Consider the following 12,352-nt stretch of genomic DNA (forward strand, 5'->3'; position numbering starts at 1 on the left):
TGCGCCGCGCCTTTAATCTGCAATATGCCAGTGCTACCAGTGGCACCAAAGCGGTGTACAGTAATCCAAATTACATTACTGTATTGTGCTTTTTGCAGAAGGTAAATATGATTCCTAGAATCTTGCGCGCCACCCCTTTAATCTGCGATATGCCAGTGCTGCCAGTGGCACCAAAGGGGTGTACAGTAATCCAAATTACATTACTGTATTGTGCTTCTGGCAGAAGGTAAATATGATTCCTAAAATCGTGTGCACCGCCCCTTTAAATTGCAATATGCCAGTGCTACCAATGGCACCAAAGGGGTGTACAGTAATCCAAATTACATTACTGTATTGTGCTTCTGGCAGAAGGTAAATATGATTCCTAAAATCGTGTGCGCCGCGCCTTTAATCTGCAATATGCCAGTGCTACCAGTGCATAGGTGGGGAGTAACGCGTTACATGTAGTGCGTTACCGGTAACGCGTTACATCCGAGTAGTGAAATATGGTATTGCATAACTTTTGGGAGAAAAGTAATGAGTAACGTAACGTCATTACATTTTTAACAACTAACGCGTAACGGCGTTATGCGTTACTGCGTTTCGGGTCGGGAACTTGAAAGCTTGAGCGAGGATCGTGCCTGCAGAGTCCGGGAAAATCGCCGATTTTTTCTGTTCGTGTTCAACAATGATAAGAAGGTCACGTCGACACCCACGAAGAACGCAAAAGAAGGGTTATTGACCTACCCTGGTTGAGATGTCACCCTTTGTTTATCACCTCTGTTTTTCACTCCCTCTGGTATTTTTCGAACGAATGGGGCAAAAGCGGCAGAAAAATAGCCTCTACCCTCTGAACAAGTAACAAAGTACCAAGGAATTGGCTGTTTGGATTTGTACTGTATGAGATAAAAGGTCACCGTCTCTATCAACCTTGACAAGGAGCACTCACCGGTCATTAGGCGTCCTCTCAGCCCAACGGGCGCAGCTCACAGATGAAAATTTTGAACATCAACTACTTCTGCGTTGCAATAAATCGCACATGTAAGTTGTGTTCATGCGTGACCCTTGTTTGTGCCCAACATTGCTTGTATTGATTTGCGGAATGCACTTATGTGACTCAACCAAAAAATGGTACATATTATAAGGACAACTGGTGAAGTAATGCAAAAGTAACGGCATTACTTATCAGAAGTAACGGCGTTAGTAACGCGTTACCTACTACCGCAACAGTAACGAATAACGTAAGGCGTTACTTTTCGAAAAAGTAGTGGGTAACGGTAGATCACTACAAAATAAAAGTAACTTCCCCACCTATGTACCAGTGGCACCAAAGCGGTGTACAGTAATCCAAATTACATTACTGTATTGTGCTTTTTGCAGAAGGTAAATATGAATCCTAAAATCGTGTGCGCCGCCCCTTTAATCTGTAATATGTCGGTGCTACCTGTGGCACCACGGCAATAAAGAGTAATCCACATTACTTTGATATATTTTGTATCCGGCAGAAATTAATTACAATTCGAAAAATCGTGTGCACCGCCCCTTTAAGCTGCAATATGCCGGTAGCACCAATGGCAGAAAAGCGGTTGATTCAAATTACAGTGCTCCGTCATGCTTCTGGCAGAAGTTACACAAGAATCCCTAAAGAGGTGTTCAATACCCCTTATGATGCTAGTAGTACCACAGGAACCAAAGCAGTAGAAAGTAAAGCAGATCACATTAGGCCGCTTTTATTCATGCGGAAGTTCTTTTCGGAAGTTCTTTTTTTCGTTGCGTGTTAGCTCCGCGAAGCAACTTTGGCTATGAGCCGTGTACAGATGTCGACATACGGAGAGAGGACAGCAGGAAGGAGTGGGAGACAGGGGGATTAGTATGCGTCCTGGGCCGACTTCAAGGGGAAATGTGCAAACATTCGTCTGGAAAGTCTTCGGAAAACCCAGGAAAAAGCTCAGACGGCTGTAGGATTCGAACTCACAGTCTTCAGCACGACCTTGGTTATCACCAACAAGCGAACGCCTTAGCCCACTCGGCCACGCCGCTGGTTCTTGCGGTAGTTAAACAAAATCCCTAAATGGTACAGCAATGCCCCTTTAAAGTGCAACATGCTAGTGGTTGTACCAGTGACACCAGAGCAGTAAACAGGGCTGACACTAAACAATTGTCAGTAAACACTGTCACCAGCAGTAAACATCGTGGACGTGAGTGTGAGGGTCAAGGCACTCATGGGGACCCCGCATGAGTGAGTTTGTCCAGCTATATACACTGTGGCGTCTACTCTGCCTATCTTTCGAAATATGTGGTCTTTGAACGAGAAACATGTGCACGATGTGTTGGTAAATCACAGTGAAATAAAATTGTACAGATCAGAATTGTAATTTGCAGTAATGACGTTGCGAATGAATGGTAGACACCGTCGCTCCCGTTTTCGCTGCTAGCAGAGTATAAATGCCGACCTCCGTTGGTGATTGAGTATATAGGGCAGCTGGACGTGACATGATGACGGTTTGAAAACGAAATCTGATGTCTATGATGTCGTAAACGGTTCGGTATCTGATCACTCCATCTTGTTACTTACCATTTTAATGAAAAATGATGTTTTAATGACACCATTTCTTCTTCGTTTCAGTGGACTTTGTCTTCACCAGTACCAACAACAACTTTATTTGCAGAGGAAGAGCGGGAAGGTTCATCGGGAGAGGCGATACTCTACCCATAATAGAGGGTTCTGATTTCGGTTTTCTAAACCTCTTATTACCGAGTGCTGTCAGAGTTGGTGTTGTTTCAGTTGTGGAAGAAGGACACCCAATTGGTAAGCAAGATCATTCTGCAAAACTACCAAAAATATCCTCCCAACAAGTGGACAAATACAAGGTTTCTCGGTACACAACAAGCAAAAGCGATATTTTCATGCAGGCGATATCAATATTCTCGAGATAAAGTCGACTAATTGGTACCTCATCTACAGCATTGAGATGCTTTGAGCGACGTTATTAGCCGCCGAGTGAATTGTACCCGTAGTTTCCCAAAAGTTCATTGATACGTGCTAACTGCTCTCGCATAATAAAGCCAACTGACGCGCTAGCTTAGAGAGTAACGTAACAATAGCTGCATGTGGCCCCAAAATGGGAAACAGTAGCTGATAAGCCTGGACCTTGTTGTAGCGGCAGCTTTGCGGCCTCACCGTTAATATTGAGTAGACAGGAAGCATCTCGACTTGTATTCTTATCAGTTAATGACGCGTTGAAAAAAAGAAAAGAAAGGAGCCATATAAGTGAACCCTGGTTAATGTCATCGCAACACCGTGCCATGCGTGTTTCATGACCAATTTCTGTGGACCCATGTACGAGAAAGCTGTCGTTACGGATAGGGATAGTCCTTAGATAGATTAGACCTTACGGATGCGGATACAATCTGACCGATCTGACAACAAGACCGATCCGATGCTGTTCAACATTTATTCCACTTTATGACTTGCATTTGGTGTGGGCTGACGCCGAATATTGACTTCACACACGACAGTCAAATCGAGTGATTCAATAATCCCAGGACATACGCGAACCAGGAAGGCCAGGTATGGGCGAATGGGAAAGTAACTGCGTCAACAAATGAGTTACACGTAAGCGCAGTGAACGGGTCCTCCTGTTAGAGTTTAGGACCTGCAGAAATCGAAGAGAGACAAGAAATGTAGTTTGTACACTTAGTAACCACAAGTGTTCTTCGCTCGATGTTGTGAGATTTCCATGTAGGTTTCCGGTGCCAAAATGACATTGCGGGAACGAGTCAACGTTCCACTCGGCTGAGCGTAAAGTATCGTTCTTTTCTCTTCAGCTTCTAGAATATCGATATTTATATCGATATCGGTATGAATAAAAATATCAATGTTTTTTCCAAGATTTTCAGGCTTCCAAGATTGGCAAGTTGCAACCCTACTTGGACAAGTATGGGATCATGAGATTAAAGGGACGCCTGGAATTTTCACCAGAAACAGAGACTGTAAAGCACCCAATAATTTTAGACAAACGTCATAGGCTGTCATAGACGTCATAGGGGGGGGGGGGGGCTGTCTTACCTGATCGTTAACAGCGCACATCGGCGGACCCAGCACGGCGGTGTCCAGGCCACTATGAACGACGTTCGCGAAAGGTGGTGGGTTACGGAAGCTCGACAACTAACGAAAAGTGTACTTGCAAGGTGCGGTACGTGTCGACGTTTTCGAGCGCAGGCAGCGACGTCTCCGACGGCACCGCTGCCACCGGACCGAGTACATCAAGGCCACCCCTTCGAAACAGTGGGCATCGACTTCGCCGGGCCACTGTACGTCTCGAGCAAGAAAAACTCCGACAAATCGTACGTCGCGTTATTCACTTGTGCGACGTCAAGGGCATTGCACTTGGAACTAGTGTCGGACCTCAGCGTAGACTCCTTCCTGCTAGCTATGCGCCGTTTTATCGCTCGTCGCGGGACCCCATCCACTATTTACTCCGATAACGCGCTAACGTTTAAACGCGCCGAAAAGGAGTTCAAAGCATTCTGGTCTGTCCTGCGACACGACAGAACACAAGGGTATCTATCCTCAAGACAGATTCGGTGGAAGTTCATCCCAGAGAAAGTGGCATGGTGGGGGGGGGGGGGCTGGTGGGAGAGGCTCGTGCGAAGTGTCAAAGACTCTCTCAGGAAGGTACTCGGCAAGCAAAGCCTCAACTTCGAACAGCTACAGACCGTTCTTCAAGATGCCGAAGCAGCCATAAACTCCCGACCGCTTACCTACTTGGCAGCGAACCCGTCGGAGACACGGGCACTTACGCCAGCCCACCTGCTCATCGGAAAACGTCTACTTTCTTTCCCCGAGCCTCCTACTGACCCGAAGGTAGTTTCTACTTCAGAAGCACTTACCAGAAGATGGATCCACTGCCGACTGTTAGCCGACCACTTCTGGAAACGGTGGCGGGCCGACTACTTGCTGCAGCTAAGGTCAGCACACATAGCTTCTCCAGTCGGAAGCAATGAAATTAAGGAGGGTGACATTGTGCTCATGCACGAAGAAAAGACTCCGCGGCTTATGTGGAAAACTGTTCGTGTAACGGAGAACCACCGCGGACGAGATGGACACGTCAGAGCATGTTCTGTGCTACTCCCAACTGGAAAGACGACAAGAAGACCAGTGCAACTGTTGTACCCTCTCGAAACAGTCTTGGAAAGTAGCTAGCTCCGCAGCTGCTTTCGGGGGGGAGTATGTTGCGGAAATTTCACTAAAAACGACGACGACGACAAAGGGAAAGGATACGACGACGAGAACGATTTCATCACCGGATTTTGACCATTTATATTTTCTTCTTCGAACGTTGTAACGTTGTGCACGCTTGTGCTTTTGTGATTCCTTTGGGTTTTTTGGAGTAAAGTCTAATCTTGGTTTTGGTTATGGGTGTATCCTCTTCTTGAACCGTTACCTCACCTTCTTGGCACGACATGACAGATCGGATGTGGTGAATCGGTGGATTTCTATCACAGGGTGTCTGCTACTCCTCCATGCATGACCCTTCGGTGAGCTTGCTCGACGAGTAATGAGACGTAGTGAGCATCTCGTGGCATGATTATGGGGTGCTTTTCATCGAACGTAAGATTTGCCATCTGTAACCTCCCTTCAACCCTCATTATGCCGTTCTCATCAAGAAACGGTCTGTACTTCTGCATGAAGTGTCGTTTTTTTAGTGATTTCGCGGCCTTCAGGGTTTTATATTCTTCAGGGAAAGCTGTGACTTGTACATGTCGGAGCCAATAGTTCTTAGCGTTTTCAATCTCTTCCGTATAAGTGGTCCATCGATAGAAGCCCCTTTACAGTTTCCACAGAATTTCTTTATCCACGCTGTTAATCTGTGGAGTCTATTTAGTGAGCTGAAGTTCGTGCAGCAAGTAACTTCTTCCGCTGTCGCCGTCGTTGTTGCAAGTGCTGTTTGCTCATGTTTCGCTTCTTCTCGGCAGCTTGGTGCTTCGAAGCACTCTTCAGGCCATGCTTGTTCATCTGTGAGCCAATTAGGGCCGTTCCACCACTTGTCGTTGGTCGTGAGTGTAGTCAGTCGAAGACCTCGAGTGACCATGTCCGCGACGTTTTCGGTCCCAGGACAGTGCCTCCATTGTGTTGGCTTCGTATACTTCTTGACTTCGTTAACTCTCCTTCGAACGTACTCCTTCCAATTCTCACTCTTACCGTGTAGCCAATACAGTACGATTGTCGAGTCAGTCCAGAAGAAAACTTGTTTGATGCCTGGGAATGCGTCCATCAACATTCTTGAAATTTTCACAGCTACAACAGCGGCTTGGAGTTCCAACCTTGGAAGCGTCTGCTTCTTGTCTGGTGCTACCCTGGCCTTTGCCAGCACTATGTTTGAAGAAGCAGAGTCCGATGTTTTAATAACCAGGTACGCAACGGCGCCATACGCGTTGCAACTTGCGTCACAGAAAACATGCAACGATACATTCGTCGTCCACATGCCGTAGTACCTGTTGATCTTGATCTCGGTAAGGTACTATAAGTCTTCATACCACCTTTCCCAACTCTCCTGTAGGTCCGCCGGTATAGGTTGATCCCAAGTGAGACTTTGTTGCCACATTTCTTGCATGTAGATCCTTGCAGCGATCGTATACGGTGACATCAAACCTAGCGGGTCGTATATGCTTTGAGCCGTCTGCAGCACCTTCCTCTTCGTCCAGACAGCAGGCCTTCCACCTTGAAGAAGGTTGGTAGCATTGTAAAAGAGGGAGTCCTGTTCCGTATCCCACTTCATTCCCAGAACCTTTATCACGCGGGAATCTCCAGCGAATAGCGAGACTTCCTCCGGGTCCTGCAGGTACAAAGCGTTCAGCCGTGCTGAGTTGGAGGCCCATTTTCGCATGTTCATGCTTCCCTTCTGCATTATATTATTCACATCGTTGTACACGTTGATAGCGGCTTCCTCGCAGTCAGCACCAGATATAAAATCATCGACATACGTACAATCGTTCAACAGTCTTGTTGTTTCCGGATACTCTACTTCGGACTCTCTCAGCAGTTTCTTCAATGTCGCCGCCAACAGGAATGTGCTAGGGCCAGTCCCGAACGTGACTCTCGTCATTCGCCATATTTCCAACTTATCGTCCACTCCTGTGGGCATAGCTTGATACCAGAGGAATCGCAGGGCATCTCCGTCTCTTTTGTGTATGAGTATTTGGAGGAATGCCTTTTCTATGTCGGCAGTAAAAGCAACAGCATGTAGTCTAAATCTCAGTAGGAGAACGCTTACATTCGGGTTCATATTGGGTCCGATGTGAAGATTCTCGTTCAAGCTGATCTCTTGAGTTTCATGAGCGGAAGCGTGAAACACGACACGACATTTCGTAGTAATGCGGTCCGTGCGAATGACCGCGTGGTGAGGTAAGTAGTACACTGGTCTATCTACTTGTTCGTGATTGTATTCGTTCTCTGGCACCTTTTCTGCGACGCCGTCAATTAGATATTTGCGGATAGCATCATCATACGTCTCGAGCAGGTCGGGCGTATGAAATAAACGGTCCGTCAAACCTTTAAGTCGTTTCCGTGCGTTTCGTTCATTTGTTCCAAGGTCTATATCGTCTTTCCAAGGTAGCCGTACTTCGTACCTTCTGTTGACGTTCCTGACTGCACTATTAATCCTGTTCAACACCTCACCTGAGGTTTTGTCGTCGTAATCGGCTTCGTCCTCTGGACCCCAAATGTTGTTAATGAATTGACGTTGCAGGCCTTGCCGGACACAGAGCATTACAGCTTGCTCCTGGGCTTGAGAATTCATCGTGTCGTTTACGACGCCATGCACAAACCATCCTAATTCGGTGGGGACACAGACTAGGTCATCATTAATTCTCCCGATGTCATCTTGAGTCTCCAGTACCAATCGGTCCCAATGAGAATGGAGATAGGAAGTTCTTGATCTGCCGTGGTGACATTCGATGTTTCCTCAAGTGGGAAAGTGCCCTTGAGATGCTCTTGACCGATGGCAGGAAGTACGTTGGCGCATATTTGCTGCGTTTGCAGGACGTCAATTTCTACGGCAGTGCCCTGTGTAGTTTGCAGCTTGACCGAAGTTTTGCTCAATGCCTTGGTGACTGTTGCTCCACCGAACGACCCTATGCTGATTTTTTCGACTGCGTGGGAGTGGCATCCTAATTGCTTCGCGAGCTCTTCGGTGATGAAACTGTGTTGGCTACCGCTGTCAAACAGAACGCGTACCCAGCATGTGTTTTCAGGTCCCTTCGCGCATGCCATTGTTGTGCCTAGAATTATCGTGCTTGATCCCCATACGGATCCCCATCTAAGCACTAATCTATCTAAGGACTATCCCCATACGGATGGGGATAGTCCTTAGATAGATTAGTGCTTACGGATGCGGATACAATCCGTAATATTACAGTGTTAGGGAAAAAGACCGATCCGACGCTGTTGAACATTTATTCCACTTTATGACTTGCATTTGGTGTGGGCTGACACCGAATATTGACTTCACACACGACAGTCAAATCGAGTGATTCAATAATCCCAGGACATACGCGAACCAGGAAGGCCAGGTATGGGCCAATGGGAAAGTAACTGCTTCAACAAATGAGTTACTCGTAAGCTCAGTGAACGGGTCCTCCTGTTAGAGTTTAGGACCTGCAGAAATCGAAGAGAGACAAGAAATGTAGTTTGTACACTTAGTAACCACAAGTGTTCTTCGCTCGATGTTGTGAGATTTCCATGTAGGTTTCCGGTGCCAAAATGACATTGCGGGAACGAGTCAACGTTCCACTCGGCTGAGCGTAAAGTATCGTTCTTTTCTCTTCAGCTTCTAGAATATCGATATTTATATCGATATCGGTATGAATAAAAATATCAATATTTTTTAACATATCGATGTCAATCTCAGAAAAAAATACCGATAACATCGATATGAATATAGATATCCTTGCATCCCTACATCTTACCGAGTTCTGTCAGAGTTGGTGTTCTTTCTGCTCAGGAAAAAGGATACACAATTGGTGAGCAAGATCATTTTGCAACAGTAGCAAAAACGCCCTCTCAACAAGTGTACAAATACAAAGTTTCTTGGTGCACAACTGTTGTGTAGCGTAGAAGACGGAGATGCCAACGAAGAGGCACGAGTATTTTGTTCGATAGAGCTCGTGAATAAAGTTGCGTTCTGTCTGGGTCAGGATACGTGTCACTTGCGATGCAACATATTTGGCGAAGTCGACTTTGAAAATGAACTTGCAACCCCCACCACCATTCCTTCTGCTGCCAGGCAAGCCGTCTCTGCCATGGGAAGAATGGTTTATGCTTTTCGAGACGTATCTGCATGCCTACGGTGTAAGTGCATTCGACAGCGCGCGCAAGGTATCCATCCTTGTGAATTGCTTAGGAGCGGAAGGCCAGAAGCAATTCCGCCTTTTACCAGACGTCCAGCAAACGGTTACTATTCCAGCTACCAGTTCTGCTTCTACCCTGACGGACGAGCAAAGTTCGCCAGTCCCAGATTCACGACGTATAGATGACCCCTACGTTGCTGCTGTTACTAAGCTACGGAAGAGGTTCATCGCAGCTGTCAATAGAACAGTGGAAACATTCAAGTTCAGGTCCCGCGCACAGTTTGAGTATGAGAGAATCGTCGCGGTGCTCAGAGACCTCGCAGCTTCTTGCAACTTCGGCAGCATGACTGACGAAATCATTTGCGACCAGCTCGTTGTGAAAACGTCAAGAGAGGAAGTTCGAGACCGCCTTCAACTAGAATCGGAGCTTATGTTAAATTCCGCATTGCTTATCGCCAAGCAAGTGGAGCAGGCGCTACGAGAGTCTGCTATATTGAACAGCGGTGCTTTTAACTCCGGCGAAGTCGCCGCCATCAGGCAACAGAAGAGAGCAAATTTAAGCAGTGGAAGCAATTGCTCCCGCTGTGGTTCGTCAAGGCACTTGACAAATAGTTCACTTTGCCCGGCTCGGAACAAGGTGTGCAGCAAATGTAGCAATGAAGGACATTTGCATCCGTGTGCCAAGGATCCCCTACGGATACCAAGGGACCCCCACGGATGTCCACTCCGTGGACAGTTGAGTCCTGATGGTCTCGCCTACGGAGAAATTCTCCGAAATCCAAGTGCATGCTATACTTCTGCGACTCCTTGCAGATACCGGTTCTTCCGTTTCCCTGTTACCGTCTCAGCTATACGAACAGCATTTTTTGGAGTACCCACTGCGACCAGCGGACACCACTGTGTTAAGTTACACCCGGATTGCCATTCTGATTAAGGGCGTGTTTGACGCACCCGTTACGTTCAGCAGTCGTTCTGCTGCGTGCTCCTTCTACGTAACAAAGGCTGGTACGGCCATCATCGGCATGGACATCTTACAGGCTTTGAATATTGAGTCACTTAAGCTGTCGTCAAGTGCTGGTCCGGACTCAATTAACCTGAACGTTCTACACAGCACGAGATCTATTTCCAGCAAGATTCTGCTTTGCCGCAGGACTAGAAGACGGCGAAGATTGTCCCTACTCACAAGTCAGGGAGCTGCCACATCGTTAATAACTGCCGCCCCATTTCACTCACTTCTATACTATGTAAAATTCTTGAACACATAATCTTCGCCAACGTAGTTGAATACCTTGAAGAAAAATTATTCTTCTATCCCTTGCAACACGGGTTTCGGAAGCACTTTTCGTGTGAAACTCAACTAGCCAGTTTTGTTCACGACATCTTCCTCTACGCGGACAATAATCATCAGACTGACGCCGCTTTCTTAGACTTTCGCAAGGCCTTCGATATGGTGCCGCACTCTAAGTTTCTATACAAACTCTCTCTGCTTAACCTCGACCAGTATGTCGTCCGATGGGTAGCACCATTTCTGACTAATCGTATGTTGTTTGTTGCTTGCAACAACCACTTATCGCCAAATGTACCTGTGCTTTCTGGTGTCCCACAGGGTTCAGTCCTCGGTTCTCTCCTTTTCCTTATCTATATTAATGACCTTCCTTCAGGCATATCTTCCACGATTCGTCTCTTCGGTGACGACTGCGTAGTGTACAGGCAAATCCTCCCTCCTTCTGACCATGTAACCTTACAAAGCGACCTTTCACTAATCCAGCGCTGGTGCAATGAGTGGCAAATGCCTCTGAACATTGCAAAATGTCGCATTTTGTCGTTTTCTCGAGGACGTGTCTCCTGTCTTCCTCCCTTCCCCTACACTCGAAGTGCTATCACATTAACCCGAGCAGATTCTTACAAATATCTTGGAATCCACCTTTCCGCCAACCTAACTTGGAACGAGCACATTAACCACATAATGGCTAACGCTTCTCGCTCACTAGGCTTTGTTAGACGCACCCTCAGGTTGGCGCCCTCCCATCTTAAGCTCCTAACCTTCGCAGCTCTTGTACGAAGCAAGCTGGAATATGCATCAGCTATTTGGGACCCCAACAGTATCTCTGCGACACCATGGAAGCCATCCAGAATCGGGCTGCCCGTTTCATTTCCAACGACTACTCATTCAATACCTCTGTATCCGCATTAAAATCAAATCTTAATCTCGACTCACTCAAACATCGTCACCGTGTTCCCAAGTTAGCGCTCTTCCATAGGTTCTTTGTCATCTTGCCACCGCATCAACCGCTCATCACCCGCTCGAGCGTCATTTTTCCTCGCACCGACCACACTAATAAGGTCACACGAATACCAATGCATTCTCCAAATCATTCTTTTGTTCAACTGCTACCGAATGGAACAACCTCCCATCATCTCTCGCAACTATTATCGACCATACAGTATTTTGTAACACCCTATCGCGTTCACTCCACCCACAAGACCACCACGCTTGTATGTAAGTTGCTATGAAATTTTTCTCGTCCCCGTTATCATATCATTTGTTAATTATCTGTACTTATGTGAACGGACTCCCTGCTTCACGCTTTAATACTTGTTTTCTTATACGTTTGTACCGTCGTCGTTTCTTTATTTTCCTGTTTACTTACTGCTAATCGTGTTGTTCTTTTTTGCTTGTTTGTTTGTTTCTATCAAGTTGCTGTAAATGCATCTTACGATCCAGCTCCCATCCCCATGTAATGTCCTCCGGACCCTTGGGGTCCTTGAAATAAATAAATATTACCCTACATGCTATGATAGGCCGCTGCTACAATGTTGCTAACGCCAAGGAACGCAGCAATGCCGACGCCCTTTCACGCCTACCTCTACCAAGGTCACAGGAGAGCAGTTCGTCTGAAGAAGATGAAGGCGAACTAGCACGGCGTCATTCAGCAACAGCTGGATCCCCTAAATATTCCTCAACTGCAAGCTAGCACGCGAGAAGACCCCACTCTGACGAGGGTCCTCACTTTTGTCGATA

General features: G+C 46.8%; 1 protein-coding gene across 1 annotated transcript; it reads right to left on the minus strand.

Moving 5' to 3' along the window:
• Positions 1-6,503: 6,503 nt before the first annotated feature.
• On the minus strand, positions 6,504-7,781 carry LOC135372811 (uncharacterized). The gene has a single exon (XM_064606276.1). The coding sequence runs from the start codon at positions 7,779-7,781 to the stop codon at positions 6,504-6,506; it is 1,278 nt and encodes a 425-aa protein (XP_064462346.1).
• Between the last annotated feature and the right edge of the window lie 4,571 nt (positions 7,782-12,352).

Source organism: Ornithodoros turicata, unplaced genomic scaffold (assembly GCF_037126465.1).
Source record: "Ornithodoros turicata isolate Travis unplaced genomic scaffold, ASM3712646v1 Chromosome17, whole genome shotgun sequence".
Classification (NCBI taxonomy): Eukaryota; Metazoa; Arthropoda; class Arachnida; order Ixodida; family Argasidae; genus Ornithodoros; species Ornithodoros turicata.

Coding starts and splice junctions, on each gene's coding strand:
- LOC135372811 (XM_064606276.1), bottom strand. CDS start 7,781: ATGAATTCTCAAGCCCAGGAGCAAGCTGTAATGCTCTGTGTCCGGCAA.